The sequence below is a fragment of the Nicotiana tabacum genome, chromosome 24 (assembly GCF_000715075.1).
Source record: "Nicotiana tabacum cultivar K326 chromosome 24, ASM71507v2, whole genome shotgun sequence".
NCBI lineage: Eukaryota > Viridiplantae > Streptophyta > Magnoliopsida > Solanales > Solanaceae > Nicotiana > Nicotiana tabacum.
This window is the reverse complement of record NC_134103.1, coordinates 12772417-12789622: the sequence shown is the minus strand read 5'-3', so window position 1 is coordinate 12789622 and position 17206 is coordinate 12772417. Positions and strand designations below refer to the sequence as shown.

General features: G+C 34.6%; 2 protein-coding genes across 2 annotated transcripts; both read left to right on the top strand.

Annotated features, from left to right (window-relative positions):
* The first annotated feature begins 11955 nt into the window (after positions 1-11955).
* LOC107789281 (uncharacterized) lies at positions 11956-15009 on the top strand. Its single transcript, XM_075247337.1, has 6 exons — positions 11956-11962; positions 12481-12570; positions 12675-13139; positions 13185-13549; positions 13613-14135; positions 14876-15009. Exons 1-6 carry the CDS (start codon positions 11956-11958, stop codon positions 15007-15009), a joined length of 1584 nt encoding a protein of 527 aa, XP_075103438.1.
* A 150-nt stretch (positions 15010-15159) lies between these two features.
* Positions 15160-16881, top strand: LOC142178019 (uncharacterized). Its single transcript, XM_075247336.1, has 2 exons — positions 15160-15474; positions 16819-16881. The coding sequence occupies exons 1-2, from the start codon at positions 15160-15162 to the stop codon at positions 16879-16881; spliced, it is 378 nt and encodes a 125-aa protein (XP_075103437.1).
* Positions 16882-17206: the final 325 nt, after the last annotated feature.

Here is a 17206-nt window from a genome sequence, read left to right as displayed (position 1 = left end):
TGAGAGAGAGAGTGAAAGTGAATTTGAATGTGAGAATCATATATATATATATATAGTAGTTGAGAGGGAAATTTGAAAAAAAACGAAATCTGTTCGTGACGTTTTCAGCTCATTTGCGTGACTCTTGAGATAGGTGTATTTTTCAGTCGCCAATTAGTTTCTTTAAAAATATAGGTGTATTTTTCAGTCGCCAATTAGTTTCTTTTATTTAATTTAAACTAATTTTAAAATAGGCGTTGTATCCTATATTAATAACTATAAAATTTTGATATTTTAATTAATACTATTAGATATTTGTTCGATTATAAAATAAAACCTGACCAAATATATACTCGTGGAATTGGGGAATATTAATCTTATTTAGTTAATAAAGTAGCGACTTAACTAAGCATGAAAACAAGCTAAGATAATTTTAAAATCTTAATGATCTATCATGAGTTCTCATTTTTTTTTAATTTTAACTTCGTATAAAAATGATTTTTTTAGGTACTATATATTTTATACATTCAACTACAAAAAATAAAAAAGCAAGCGACAAATAAACTATGTAGCTAAATAACAAATATCCTTCACTAATCCTATTTAGTAATGAATTAGCAAGAGATGTCAAAAAAATCCTAAACATTAGGAAAATATTAAATGATAATTTTTTTCTAGCGTAAAATTTATTTTTAAAAGGTGAAAAAGACAAATGATATTTTGTTAAAAGGTTTCATGTTTTTAATATAATATATTTAGGATATTCGCTTTTCGCGTGTAACCGTATCATAGAGTATAAGTTTTAAGAAAATCAATATGAATATTACTAATAAATAATATATATTTGATGTGTAATTTTCGATTATCATTTCAAAATTATTTCTAGAATTTGATGTTGTATTAAATATTATAATGATGGTCGGCATTGAAAATTTATATCTATTATAGTATTTATTTAAGTGTGCATTTATATTTTGCACCTAAATTTTAGGAAAAATACCTCAGAACCCCTCTACACTTGACACATTTTATGCAATGCACACCCAAACTTTTCCCAGGCGTAATTACCCCTAAACTTATATTTTGATTCCCCAACCAATCTTACCTTATGAGACTGCCACAATGATTCACATGGTATTTTCAAACTTTTATAAGTTTGTCAACCTTTGAATCATTTGTTTTGGACTAAATTTATTTTAAAAACTTGCCCAAACTTTCAATTTTTATTTAGTTAAAAATGGAGTTTGACCAAACTGTTTTTTTTATAAAACTGCCCCCCAGAAAATAAGAAGTAAAAAAGTCAAAATAACTTGTAGTTGCATTTAAAGTAGGAAAAAATAAATAGTTGGTACCCCATTATTTTGGTCAAAAAATTTATTTGGCTGAAAAGAATGCTACTCTTTTCTTTTACCTACAAAAATACACAGTTAGAATAAAATTGCATTTAAAGAAGAAATAAGAAAATACAATTGAAACTCTATTATTTTGGCTAAAAATAATGAGTTCCGGCCAATTTTGTTTGTGAATTAGACCTAAAAAAGAAGAACATATAACTGAAAAAATTGTCATTGCATCTAAAAGGGAAAAAAGAATATACACAATTGAAATTTTATTATTTTGGCTAAAATTTCCCTTTACTTCTTTTGAATACTATATAATTCCAAGCTGCATAAAGTTATAGTTTTAGACTTTGAGACTAACTGAAACTTTGCCTATTTATCATTAATTTCATTGAAAGTAATGCACTTGAACTTTGCGTTCAAATATTTTTGTTCTCCTTTGCGTGTGGAGCGCAATTTATTGGAAAATATTTTGTTTCTGGAAAATGGTTATTTTGAAACATTAATAATTAGGACTTCAAATACAACCGTAATTTGGTTATTTTGAGTTTAAGCTCAATTTATACAATCGTCCTAGCATTCCTTTAACTTGAATAAAATAAAAACTTGAATAAAAAAACTACATGTAAAGTATATCTTCTAAATATAAAAATTCCATAATGATTTACTTTAGATTAAACTTTGCTTATATGAAAACAGATATGGCATATTATTTTATAATTGACCTTACAATTAGTGCTATTTAAGTTCCTAAATATTATGAGTTTCTACATATTTCAAATAAAAAATGATTTAAATTAAATTTTTGTTGATCTTAAAGCCCTAAATATTAGGAAAATGACTAAATTATAAATATATTCAATATAAAATCTAATTTTGTAGGATAAACAGATGAATAGTATATTTTGTAGGATCTAATTTTGTAAGATAACTAGTCTTTGGGCACGCGCGTTGCGCGTATGCCGTGTCTCATTGAGTAATTTAAAAAAAAATCTCATAAATGCTACTATATGAGAAATTATGTTTGAGGTATAAAATAAAATATATGTTCTCAAAAAAGGATGAATATTGATCTATATAGCTAACACAATAAAGAAAGAAGATGTCCTATTGAAGTCTTTTAGCTTAAAATTTATTCTATTTTCATAATTTGATCCCTTTTTTTCATTTTTAGCAAGATTACGCAAGCCTTGAAGATTTTAGAGTTTTTCTGCAAAACGTCTTGGATAGTTATTTTCAAGTTCATCCTAAAGACACAAATATGGTCAATGAACCGAGAGAAGACACTTTTCTTTTATATATCTGTTCTATTTTAATCAATAAAAAGTACTACTAGAAGAGTTTTCTTTGAGCGAGCGGTATTTCTATCTTTTTGAAAACCTATTTTAGTAAAAATAGTTCGCTTAACAACTTGTTTGGATGGTTGTTAGTTGTTGTATTGTATCGTATTGTTACTTTTAATACAATATTTGTTTTGATTTTTACTTAAATTTTATTTTATCGTATCGTTACATCCGTCATTACTTAACAACGAAAAGTGTCACTTTATGGAATGACCAATTTGGTGTGGTTGCGTCGTTACCTTTTTTTTCTCATCTTGCCCTTCCTTTTATTAAATAATCATATTTTATCCCTGAATCAATTTTTTATATAATAATTTTACCTTGTACTTTATTTATTTTTTATTATATTGCAAACTTATTCTTCATTTTATTGGTGCATGAATCATGAAACAACGATAAACAATACAATCTTAAGCATTGTGTACATCAAATGATACATATAATACTATACGATACGATACATTATGAAATGATACATAACAACCATCCAAACAAGTTGTAACTTTCTTTGGAAACTCAGTACTTAGTACATGTCAGTTAATTATATCTTTCTTTAATTATTTTACAAGTTTTTCTTAAAGACAAATTGGAGAAAATTGCAATGCGGTCTATCCATATGTTATGCAATAACTAAACTTCCTATGCTTTTAATATAGTCTCTCCTTTCATTAGCAAAAAAAATTATATCTTTGATCCTATTTTTATTGCTACGATAAAAATATAGTAAATCGTTCATGATTTCTCACCAAAATTAAGATAAAAATAATATACAACACTCATCAAGCTGAAGTTTCAGAAACTTTTTTATCTTTCATATTTAACCTAAACTGGGGATAACAATTGTTTCTTTAATTTTTAATTTCTAAGTTGAGAAGTGATTCAAAGTTGATAGAAGTTAACTGTAGAGAGACAGAGGCATGGATTCAAATATTTTAAATTATTTATACGATCAGGTAATTTATAAGATAATAACTAATTACATCTAAGTATTAATTGGTAATCTATTAAGAATAAGTGTACACTACATAGCCATATCACAATCACTAATATATTAAGAAAACTGCTATGAAAAGGTGTTGCGTATTATTTTTTCCAAAATAATATAAGAGTTTTTGAGATAATATAAAAGGAAGAATGTGATGACTCAAAATGTCATCTTTAAATTTAATAAGTAATTCTGTGTTCTAAGATCTCGAAAAGCACCATTTATCATTTCTCGACTTGCATGCGCAGTCCGTACAATTTTTCGGAAATTTTTTATGTGAAAAATGAATTAAAATGTGAAATAGAGCTTTAAAATTTAAGTGAGTTGACTTTGATCAACGTTTTTAGCAAACGAACCCAGATCAGTATTTTGACAGTTTCGGTAGCTCCGTATCGTGATTTTGGACTTGGGCGTATGCCCATAATTTAATTTGGAGGTCTCTAACTCAAGTTATGACCATTTAACGGAACTAGCAATTTAAAGGATAAAAATTCCAAGTTTGATCACGGGGTTGATTTTTTGATATCGGAGCCGAAATCCGATTCTGGAAATTTGAACAGCTTTGTTATGTCATTTATGACTTGTGTGCCATATTTGAAGTTATTCCAGATTCTTTTAATATGTTTTGGCACGAGATTTGCAAATTGAAAGTTTAAAACTCAAAGTTTGAATCAGGGTGTGAATTGTAATTTCAGTGTTGTTTGACGTGATTTTAGACCCAGAGTTAGTCCGTATTATGTTACGGGACTTGTTCGTATATTCGAACGGGGTCCCGAATACCCCGAAAGTGAAATGGATCGATATGGGGACAAGAATTGGATTTAAGCAAAAAAATCTAAAATTTGGGTTCTGGTATAATCGCACCTGCGGAATTTTGATCACAGGTGCGAGCTCGCAGAAGCGAGACTTCCATCGCAGGTGCGGCCCTTTTGCGCAGAAGCGGACGTCGCAGGTGCGACATTTTGTTCGCAGATGCGGAACCTCGCTAGGCAGCCCCTTTTCGCAGATGTGAGATTTTTCTCGCATGTGCGAGCCGAGGCACCGTAGATGCGAAAATGCTGGACAGAATACATAAAATCGGGTCTTAGCCATTTTTACTCATTTTTGAGTTTTGAATCTCCGATTTGGGCGATTTCAAGGGAGATTTTCACGACTTTAAATTGGGTAAGTGTTCTTTACAAATCCATGTCTATATTCATCATTTATTTCGGATTTAGATGGAAGAAATTGAAATTTTTGCAAAACTTTCCAAAAACAAAAAATTAAGATTTGAAGGTCCATTTGATATCGGAATTGGACAAATTTGGTACGGTTGAGCTCGTATCGGAACGGGTGTTCGGATTTCGCGAGTTTTTTCGGGATTTGAGACGTGGATCCCACTGTCGAATATTTTAATGAATTTCATATTTTTATCCGGAAAAATTATAAATTCATATGGAATTAATTCCTATGATTAGTATTGAATATATTGAATTGTTTGTGAATAGATTTGAAGCTTCGGAGGCAAATTTAAAAGGAAAAGTTATGGCTGAATAATTGATTGGAATTTGCAAAGCGAGGTAAGTGTCGGGATTAACCTTAACTTGAGGGAATAGAACCTTTAAATTGTTTGTTATGTGAATTGCATGTAAACGACGTATAGGCGAGGTGACGAGTGTCTATACGTCGTCAAATTAATTGTTTGCCTGCTTACTTGAAAAATCATAAATTAATTATTATAATAATTGTTTCTCCTTATTCTTTACAAATATAAATTCTTAAATTCCTGCATTAATTGCTACATGCTATTTGAATTATGTGCCTTAATTGTTATTTGACATTTAGCATAATAAATATTAAACCGCCTACTTGCTCCCAGATTTCCATAATAATTTGTTATTTGTCATTGTTTGCTTCATAATTAAACCATAATTATTGTATGCTTGTTGTCTCGTAATTTTATATTAATTGTTACCTTTATTGAAAAAATTTCTTCTATAAGAATTAGTAAGTAAAAATGTTGGAGGAGCGGGTTGCACGCCGCAACATGATTGATTATAATGAAAATATTGGAGGATCGGGTTGCACGCGCGCAACAGAACTGAATTTGAATATATTGTGAGAGCGGGTTGCACGCTGCAACAGAACTGAATGTGAATATATTGTGAGAGCGGGTTGCACGCTGCAACAGAATTAGTTGAAATAATAATGGATTATGACTGTTGGGTTGGTTTCAATTATTATAAATGAGTTACCTGTTTTATTTATATTATTTGTTGTTATTATCAATATTGCGTACAGGTTAATGTAAGTGAACCGCCTTAGCCTCGTCACTACTTCGTCGAGGTTAGGCTCAGCATTTACCAGTACATGTGGTTGGTTGGACTGATACTACACTCTGCACTTCTTGTGCAGATTTTGGAGTTGGTCCCAGCGGCGTACCATAGGCTTGCTCGGATTTCAGCTATCAGAGGAGACTTGAGGTATAACTGCATAGCGTTCACAGTTCTGAAGTCCCCGTCTATTGTACTTTAGTTGTGTGTTTATTTTCAGGCAGCTTTATTTTATTCAGACCTTTATTTGTATTTATTCTAGAAGTTCGTGCACTTGTTACCCCAATTCTGGGATGGTATTTAGACATCGTTATTATTATGGATTATTTCAAAATTGCTTTCGCATTTGCTTCCTTGTTATTAATAAATTTAAAAATTATTTTAAAAATAAATAATATTATTTTAACGTTGGCTTGCCTAACAAGTGAAATGTTAGGCGTCATCACGGTCCGAAGGTGGAAATTTCGGGTTGTGACAAAGAAATATGTAACTCAATAGATGTACTTTTGTAACTCTAAATATAACTATATATGTTTGCATGATTAGGAATAGGAGACTCAAATTGAACTACGTAGAATAGAAAAAACTAACTAATGGTAAATTTTATATATTTATCGTTTATAGTTGTATTAAGTTTCTAACGAATAAATTTATTAATGATCTGAATAATTTAGTCTAAAATGATTAAATTAGCGCAGCTATAACAAAGTAAGAAAGGAAATGGACAAAAAACGACAAGTATCACTGCGTTTCATATCCTAATAAAGTCACCTACAAGGAAATAAAGTTTTTTATATTAATATCCTAATATTTAGGACTTTTTTACCTAGTTCAAATAAGGAGTATTTTGATAAGCAAAATTTTAATTGATTTTGAAGTACTAAAATTAGGAATATAACTTAAATTATAATTTTGTCTAATATTAACTTTATTTTTAAAGGGTAAAAAAGGCAAACGATATTTTGTTAAGAGTATTCGTGTTTTTAATATATTATAGATTATAGATATAGATTATAGATTATAGATAGATATAGATATAAATATAGATAGATATAATCATTTAGATATTCTTCAAATAATTATTTTTTAAATTCGAAATAGGTGACTATAGATTTTTAAAAGTTGCTTGTTTGTAAAAGGTTGAGTCAGTTGATTCCACTCCTAGAGCTACTATAAATACCTTCCAAATCGAAACGTTCTCCTAGATATCTTTCTCTTTCTATTAGACCACTCACCACATATCACAATATTCTGTTTTATTTTTTGTGAGAAATTCGAGTAATTGTTGAAATTCTAATTTTGTTTGCTTTTGTAAAATCCTGTTGGAATTCTGCCACCATCCTTAAGAACGGTGGTTATACTATCAAAATTAGTTTTTTGCTCCCATATTCTGCAATTATTTTTTAATACTCCTAACAAACTTAAGGAATTTAATCACTATAATGGAGGCTAAAGTGATATTGTTTTCAACAAAAAGTTCAAACTAGACATATTTGATGGCTTGAACTTCACCCGATGGAAAGACAAATATACTCGAATTTGACAGGATTTGATCAATCGATTCATGAGATCTGAATATCAAGTTTGGGGAGTAAATTAAGGATTTGACTATGTAAATGAACCCAAAATGAGAAACTAAGCATATATTTGGATGTACAAGCATATGGGTACTTGCACTAAGAAGCTTTTTTGTGGGGATTTTGACTAGTTTGACCGAGGATCGATGCTAATTGTTGATTTTGACTTTTGGAAAATAGTTTACCTATACTAATTTGAGTGTGTTACTCAATATTGTTTTTGCATTGACTCGAGCTATACCTGTTAATCGGGTCGGGCTGACCCGTATATAACCCGGTTCAGCTCGATACTGTAGTGGGGGGGGGGGGCGGGCTGGGATGGGTTGGGCGGGGAGCGGGTTTCAAACGAACAATTTTTTGATATCGGTGCACCGAAACCCGTTAACGGGTTTTAAATGGGCTACAGCCCGGTTCAGCCAATTTTTTAACGAGGTTTTTTTTTTAATTTTTTTTTGTGGACCGTTGCCAACGGTCAAATTCAAATATTGCAAATTATCCTACTATTGCAAATGGTTTAATTCATATTACTGAAATTTCTCTTTTACTACATAATTTGAAGAAGAAAGAAGGATATACTTATGTTGTTGAATCTATGCTAGATAAGTTTAAAAAATATTTTTACCAAATTCCCCCTATTTACCTAATTGGTGCTATTTTAAACCATTCTATCAAAATGGCCACTTGTCGCCAATTAATCACTGCTTTATATTCTTATATGGATATTAGACCAACTGAAACTCCTGATATTGACACTTGTATTTCTGATCTACACAAATATTTAGAAACATTATATAATTATTATGCTAACATTGTTGATGCTTCTTCTGATGTAGATGCAAATATTCCTTCAAGTTCAGTTTCAACATTTGGGACCAGTGATTTGGATGATAATGATGGTGTTGTAAAGCGAAACACACACTACGGCATTTATATATATATATATATATATATATATATAGCGAGCCTTATAGGGCATTTATGTAGTCTTCACAACCTATATGCTATTTACCGAGGTCTATAAATTTCACGATTGAGTTATATAACGCATGTTCTATATTTTGTATGATAAATTGAGCATGATACGCTGTTTTGCACGAATTAGGGAGCATATATATTATGAAATGTTTTCCCATACGTGTTGAGATTCATAGCATGTCTTCATTGTCTAATGATTGGATTGCACATGCTTTATGTGCATTTAGTTTATGTGTTGAGATAATGCTAACATCATACCTGTGGATGAGACCCGGTTAACGCATAGTCCGGTTGCCACCACAGTGCTCTATAGTTCATAACTCACTAATGGTGGAGTATAACACTAAGGCGGATCTAGTATTTTTATAAAACGGATGCCCAACTAAAGAAAGGAGGGGAAAAAAAGTATTTAGTGGAATTGATCCTTGGTGCTTTAGGTAAATAACTCAGTATATTCAACTAAGTGTATCATTTAGCCTCATTGAATCATGAGTGCCAACAGATAATATTAGATCAGTTCTAGAAAATATGTACATAAAATATCTAGTTTGACGAAAAAATCATGAGTTCACGAGCCCCATATATAAGCCTATAAATCCGCCCCTGGTATAACATGAGTTTATTATTGGCTATGGCCTATGAGTTGTCTATTGAAACGCATAGTTAAACAAATGTAAGGGTGTGACTTATGGTTACTACACATAGGTGACATTAGGGGTATACATGGACCAAGTTGGTTCGAGTTTTATCAAAATCAAACCAAACCAATTATATCGATTTGGATTTGTTCGATTTTGTCGGATTTTTTGTTACATGAATAATATTCAAATCTTGCTTTATTAAAGTTATAAATAAAATTTTGATAAGTAAATATATTTTTACTAAAAATGAAAAAACAAATTAACAAACACATGATCTATTAAAGTATTCTTATGGGAGAAATTTTTTAGTATAATAGTTTATTTTCTTAGATGTCTAACAATAATTTTGGTTGATGTACGCTTTCAAGGTTAACCGAATTTAACAATTAAACATTAAAATCAATATGACATCTAAATAATGATATGTTCTATGTAATTTTAGATTATCGAAATATCACTTCACATTCAAAAAGATATAAGAAATTTTGACATATGAATATGAAAGAACAAAGAGATGATTGACGCATTTCAATAACACTTATTAAGAAAGCGATACAATCCATTACTTAAAGTAAATAAAAATGAATGCACTTTATAGTTCTATTAAATATTACATCTTATGAGAGGATCTCAAATATTTCTTAACATCTTTTAAACAAAATTCTATATAAAGTCTTAAAAGTATATACAAAAAATTATATATTTATATGCCGGTTTGGTTCAATTTTTTTTACTGAATACAAAACCTGGTCGGAATTTTTAATTGGGTTGGTTTAATTTTTCGATTTGATGCGGCTTTCTAGTTGGGTTTGAGCACCGCTAGGTGACATCATAATAACATTTTGTGAGATATTATATGTATATTTGTTGCTATATTATCTATACAATAATCTATTGTTATATGCTTTACTATGTGCCATGACCCCAAATTCCCTCCGTAAAATATCGTACAATTCCCCAAAACCCGGTGAGATATAAGTCACTAGCTCTAGATACAATGCTGAACAATCCTATACATCAGTGTCTATCAAAAACATAAAGAAATAAGGAAGAACATGGTAGAAGGGGACTCTGAGGCCTGCGTACGCTGACAGGTGTACCTTGAATTCTCCAAAAGCAAGCTCAACGTGCTAATACCAGGACTGATACGATGTACCTGAATCTGCACAAAAATATATGCAGAAGCTTAATGTGAGTACACCACAACGGTACCCAGTAAGTGCCAAACTTAACCTCGGTAGAGTAGTGACAAGGTCAGGTGAGGGCCCTACTGAAAATAATAAGAAACAAGACGAATGATAAAATGATATATTGATAATGACAAAGGAAATACTACAATAAGGAAGTCATGGAAAGTTAACAACATAGAATCAAGACAGATAATACAACACAAAAGGAAACAAGGATTTACATGATAAAGAAACAACAACCAGGACAAGTACATCAATAATAAAAAAATAAAAAATAGGATCCCTACCGAGGTACCGTCTCGTAGTCCCAAATAATAAAAGTAATTCACAGTCTTTCCTTATATCACCACGGGAGCCTTTACATTATGTTTTGAAAATTATTTTTCCGAAATAGCACCCCGTGTTTTAGCCCACCTTATCACATCGCATGGCTCCTAGCAGTTCCCCCACTAGCCACGCGTATCAAGCCCACCTTATCTCACCACATGCATTTCAACACCCAGACTTTATACCACCGCATGCGTACCAATAATAACACAACATGACAGAAACCTCGTGCAAATAGTAACAACAGCACGACAGAAACCTCATGTAAATAATAACAACAACACGACAGAAAACCTCCTGCAAACAACCAAACAATCCTCTCAACAATAACACGAATACCAAAACATAACAACTCAATAAAAAAAATGATATTTCACAACTTAAACTTTGCCTCAATAGAAACCACGGCCTTTACAACTCAATACCAAACTCAACAGCAAGTCATTTCAAGGCTAGCAACTTTCAGGTAGAGAATCCCACAGTTAAATAATGAATACAAAATTAGAAATGCAAGTAATTCAACTAAACATATAGTACAAGTTGCAAATAAGAGATAAGACATGTAGACATGTAAAAGTAGACTAAACATGATGACTATAACACGATGTAACACCCCGGAAAAATTTTGAAGTGTTTTAAGACCATTAAGAAGATCGGCGGGTGCTAATTATATTAATTCGGGTATGAACAAGACTGATAATTTGAATCATATCAATTTATCATGATAATATATGTATGAGGTGCATTAAGAATGGTTTATGGTCTAAGAAGAGCCCTAAGGCTAAGTCAAGTTGGAAATTATATGATGGGACAAAGTTTCAAGTGAATTCGCACAAGACCTAACTTCAAACGAGCATAAATATCAGGAAAGGAAGAATTATATAGTGTATAACTATCAAATAAAAGCCTTTTGAGTCTAGTTTCCAACGCATTAAACTGTTCGTCATTTGGATAAGTATACATAAAGTTATGGCCATTTTACTGGACATGTGTCATATACGCGCCAAGATGCGCGGCCGCGCACGTAGGAACCCATTTAAATACCCCCAAGGTCGGGTAGAGTGAGAGGTAAGTCATTTCTTTGAGCTAGGGCTTGCATATCAAGGGGAATCCGTCCAACACCTCCTTCCCATGATCCAAGGTATTATTTTTGGAGTAATTTTGAGTTGATTACTACTCCTAAACACTTGTATTAACTAGGATTAATCTTGAAGATCCATAGATTTCCACTTAAATCCCCAAATTGGTCAAGAACACTACAAGTTGGGATTCTCAAGAGTTTCACTATGAGAGGTATGTCTACAATCTCTAACTAATCTATGGTGATTATTTATGTATGAAGTAAGTATTAGAACTTATGGTATGGTGATTGAAAGCCATATGTTCCCAATTTAAATACATAACCATTGTAGATATTGAAATGTGATTATTTGATAGTATTTTGTTGGTTGGATTAAAGTGAAACTGACAAATCGCTGAAACTTTCCTACTCACGTGTTCGGGAGCAGCAGTATTCAGCGGATTTGGAAGCGCGTCCGGACATCCCTGACTGTGATCCAGGTTCCATATTTCTTGAATTGTGTTTGCGCACATCTATTTACTGTTGCCTTGCTCGCAGTTTTGATTGGATTGATTGCTTTTTCTATCTTTTCTACTAGTGTTTTAAGCTTAAGGTTTCATCTATTCATTTTAATTCTGTGTTTGCATAGGGGTAGTTTCGTAGATGTGGTAGATTCATTGTTCTAGTGCCTACTCGCGTTACTGTTCTCGCAGTCGCTCATTTGAGTTGTTTTTAGCTCTCGGGTTTGTAGCTTGGAGTCCTTCATTCCCGTTATTGGTTCTTAGTGGTAGTGTTTACCTAATACCTTTTGCTTATAGTGGCGGTAGTGAACGATGTGAGAGTAAGGTCGTGTTCTAGGGTGGGGCTAGGGGTAGGGTCCAGGGGTAGGGAAGGGGGGTAAGAAAGCCTCTAGGCTGAGAATTGGGTCTTGGAACATTGGGACAGTGACAGGGAAGTCTATAGAGTTAGGTAAGATTCTTCAGAAGAGGAAGATCAACATAGCGTGTGTTCAGGAGACTAGATGGAAGGGTACTAGGGCACGAGATGTAGACGGGTTTAAACTATGGTACTCAGGGAGCGTTAGGGGTAAGAATGTGGTAGGTATTTTAGTAGACATAGACCTTAGGGAGTTCGTGGCTGAGGTTAGGAGGGTAAATGATAGGTTGATGAGTATTAAGCTGGTTGTTGGTGGGTTTACTGTAAACGTGATTAGTGTTTACGCTCCTCATGTAGGTTTGGACCAGGAGGTCAAGAAGCAATTCTGGGAGGATTTGGACGAGATAGTGCGTAGTATCCCGCACACAAAGAAGTTGTTCATTGGCAGAGATTTCAATAGTCATATTGGGGCTAGTGCTAGGGGTTATGATGATGTGTATGACGGGTACGGTTTTGGGGATAGGAATGAGGGAGGTAATTAACTGTTGGTTTTTTCTAGAGCTTTTGATTTGGTTATAGCTAACTCGAGTTTTCCGAAGAGGGAAGAGCACCTGGTCACTTTCCGGAATTCAATGGGCAAGACTCAGATTGATTATCTTCTCTGCAGGAAATATGATAAAGGTCTGTGCACTGACTGCAAGGTCATCCCAAGTGTGCACCTCACGACTCTACATAGGCTCCTAGTTATGGACATGGAGATCAAGAGGAGTAGGACGAAGAGGTCGGGGTGCAGGCAACCTAAGATCAAGTGGGGTAACTTGACCAAGGACAAAGCTCAGGAGTTAGGGGAGAAGTTGTTAGCTATGAGGGCCTGGATGAGTAGGGGGGACGCATCTAGTTTGTGGTTCAAGACTGCGGATTGCATTAGGGTAGCTGCTAGAGAGGTCTTAGGGGTCACGAAGGGCTCTCCTGGGGGTCATAAAGGGGACTGATGGTGGAATGGATAGGTTCAAGGTAAAGTGGAAGCTAAGAAAGCTGCTTATTTGAAGCTAGTAGAGAGTACAAACGAGGAGGAAAAAAGGACTTATCGGGAGTGTTACAGAAAGACAAAGAAAGATGCGAAGTTAGCAGTTATGACGACTAAGAACGCGGCGTTTTCTCGTTTGTACGAGGAGCTCGAGGGCAAAGTCGGGGATAAGAGGTTATACCGGTTGGCCAAGGTGAGGGAGAGGAAATCCCACGACTTAGACCAAGTCAAGTGCATTAAGGAAGAGGATGGAAAAATATTGATGGACGAGGCACTCAATAAGAGAAGATGGCAGACATACTTCCATAAACTGTTGAATGAGGAGGGGGATAGACGCATTGTGCTAGGTGAGTTGGATCACTCCGAGAGTCGGCGGGATTTTGGGTACTGTAGGAGGATTATGGTAGAGGAGTTGGAAGGGGCGGTGTGTAAGATGTGCAGGGGCAGAGCGATGGGGGCTGATGAAATCCCGATGGAATTCTGGAAGAGCGCGGGGCGGGCAGGTTTGGAGTGGCTCACTAGGTTGTTTAATGTTATTTTTAAGACAAAGAAGATGCCCGAAGTATGAAGGTGGAGTACGATGGTTCCGCTTTACAAGAACAAGGGTGATATCCAAAATTGTAATAATTATAGGGGTATCAAGTTGTTGAGTCACACTATGAAGGTTTGGGAGAGGGTGGTGGAGGCCAGGGTGAGGAGGTGCGTGTCTATTTTTGAGAATCAGTTTGGATTCATGCCAGGGCGTTCGACTACGGAAGCGATTCATCTGGTAAGTAGATTAGTGGATCAGTACATGGAGAGGAAAAAGTATTTGCATATGGTGTTTATTGACCTTGAGAAAGCATACGATAAAGTTCCGAGGGAGGTCCTATGGAGGTTAGCGGTGTTCCGGTAGCGTACATTAGGGTGATTAAGGATATGTATGATGATGCTAAGACTCGAGTGAGGACTGTGGATGGTGACTCTGAGCATTTCCCTGTGGTGATTGGGTTGCACCAGGGATCGGCTCCTAACTCATTTTTATTTGCCTTGGCGATGGATGTACTGTTGTGTCACATCCAAGGGGAGTTGCCTTGGTGCATGCTATTTGCCGATGATATAGTGTTGATTGACGAGACGCGTAGCGGAGTTAACGCGAGGTTGGAGGTTTGGAGACAGACCTTGGAGTCTAAAGGTTTCAAACTGAGTATAAACAAGACAGAATACTTAGAGTGCAAGTTCAGTGACGGGACCCATGATGCAGACGTAGAGGTTAAGCTTGATGCTCAAGTTATCCCCAAGAGAGTGAGTTTTAAGTATCTCGGGTCTATTATCCAGGGTAACGGGGATATTGACGAAGATGTGGCGCATCGCATTGGAGTAGGATGGATGAAGTAGAGGCTCGCTTCCGGTGTTTTGTGTGATAGGAATGTGCCGCTAAGACTTAAGGGTAAGTTTTATCGAGTGGTGGTTCGACCGACTATGCTGTATGGGGCTAAGTGTTGGCTAATCAAGAACTCCCACGTGAAGAAGATGAGAGTAGCATAGATGAGGATGCTGAGATGGATGTGTGGGTGTACTAGGAGAGATAGGATTAAGAATGAAGCTATCCGGGACAGAGTGGGAGTAGCCTCCGTGAAGGACAAGATGCGGGAGTCAAGGCTGAGATGGTTCGGACTTGTTAAGAGAAAAAGCATTGATGCTCCTGTTAGGAGGTGTGAGAGGTTAGTCTTGGAGAGTTTGAGAAGAGGTAGAAGTAGGCCTAAAAAGTACTGGGGAGAGGTGATTAGGGAGGACATGGCGCTACTTCAGCTCACTGAGGACATGACCCTTAATAGGAGGGTGAGGAGGTCGAGTATTAAGGTAGAAAGTTAGTAGGTAGTTTATAGTTGTTCACCGATAGTCTTAGTAGCATGCATGTCCCTTCATATTCTTAGATTTTTATTACGTTATGTGATTTTGTTCACCTCAGGTATTGTATTCCATGTTGCTATTATTTGGTACAACTTATCCTTTATCTTTCCCTTTTTCTTTTCTCTTCCATCTTTCTTAGGAAGGGGTAAGGTCTGCGTACATCCTACCCTCCCCAGACCCCACATGTTGGGATCAAACTGGGTTTGTTGTTGTTGGTGGTGGTGGTGGTGTGGGTGTATGGTCATGTATGTGATGTTGGAAGTTATGAATTGTTTAAGAATGATGGTGGAATAAATTGTTGATAAATGGTAGTAGTTGGATGAACTAATTCTATGGTTAAAATATGTAGAGATTCATGCCTAATAGGTGTTTGATAAAATGCCTAAATGACCAAAAATCTGGAAACTTGTTTACTAATATTGGTGCAATTGTTTTGCATTGTTGTAGATTGAAATTTGTTTAGTATGGTGGACCATCGTAGTATTATTAAGGGGAGAATTTCAGATTTGAGCCGTCCGAAGGTGGCTTCACTCACGAAGATCATTTAAAGCATTGACTTAGTTTCGTCGAGGTAAGTGTCTTGCCTAACCTCGAGTGGGGGAATTACCCCTTAGGCATCTAGTCTTATGTGCCATTTGTAAAATGTGAAAAGTCGTGTACCCGAGGTGACGAGTACGTACTCGGGCTTATATGTGCAAAATTTATCGAGTTAAAGTCTTGGGCATATTATGTAGTAAATTGGATAATTGTTGACATATATTTAATCATCTGTTTGCCATGCCTCAAATCCCATTTATTAAATTTGTTTTTATATGACAATTTGATATAATTATTACCTGTATATTTATGTAAATTCCGTGGGTTTGATGGTTTGATATTCTTGAAATTTAATTTCATTATGAATTTTTCCTATGCAAATAATTAATTAAGCAAGCATAAGAAGATGTGCTAATATAATTATCTAAATTTGGATTAATGAAGGCTTTGCTTTATGCTGAATAATTTCTATCTATGTTCATTGATTTTGAGGTTTTATATACATTGTGTGGAGCCTTGGGTTATTTGTTGTGAAATTAATTGGTTTTATTATATCCTTGGAATTGATTGTGGCCATTGGGCAAATTGTGATATGAATTGATTCCGTTATGTTGCCGTGATAATTTTCCATGTAAATTGTTTTGTTGTGTGAGTTGTCATTTTGAGGATATATGGTGGCCTTCCACTGTTGATATTATGTGGGTATAAGGGTGGCATTTCACTGTTGTTGTGTTTGTTGGAATATTGTCTGGGCAGAGCGATAATGGTGGCTATATGAGAGATAATGATGGCAATAAAAGTGATAAGGGTGGCTATTAATATCGTCAGGGTGGAGGGATAAGGGTGGCTATTATAGGAGAGATAAGGGTGGCTATAGGAGAGAGAAGTGTGGCAATATAGAGATAAGGGTGACTATTGATATTGTGAGGGCGGAGGGATAATGGTGGCTATTATAGGAGTGATAAGGGTAGCTATAGGAGAGATAAGGGTGGCGATTATCAGGGATGATATGTGATGATGTGGAGTGGTTGCATTGGTGATTTTATATGATGTTGTGGTTTTCCTTGTGTTTATTTTTATACCTTGTGCAATTTGTCTTGTTGTTGATAAATTGATAATAGTCTGATTTGTGTTGAAATTGGGA

Bases quoted from the DNA above. Each gene is read 5' to 3' on its own strand.
- LOC107789281 (XM_075247337.1), top strand. The intron at 13,140-13,184 runs GTAATTAACTGT...ATTTGGTTATAG, and splicing joins TGGGGATAGGAATGAGGGAG to CTAACTCGAGTTTTCCGAAG. The intron at 13,550-13,612 runs GTCTTAGGGGTC...TGGAATGGATAG, and splicing joins TTAGGGTAGCTGCTAGAGAG to GTTCAAGGTAAAGTGGAAGC.
- LOC142178019 (XM_075247336.1), top strand. From the start codon at position 15,160: ATGAGGATGCTGAGATGGATGTGTGGGTGTACTAGGAGAGATAGGATT. The intron at 15,475-16,818 runs GTAGAAAGTTAG...TTGTCTGGGCAG, and splicing joins TGAGGAGGTCGAGTATTAAG to AGCGATAATGGTGGCTATAT.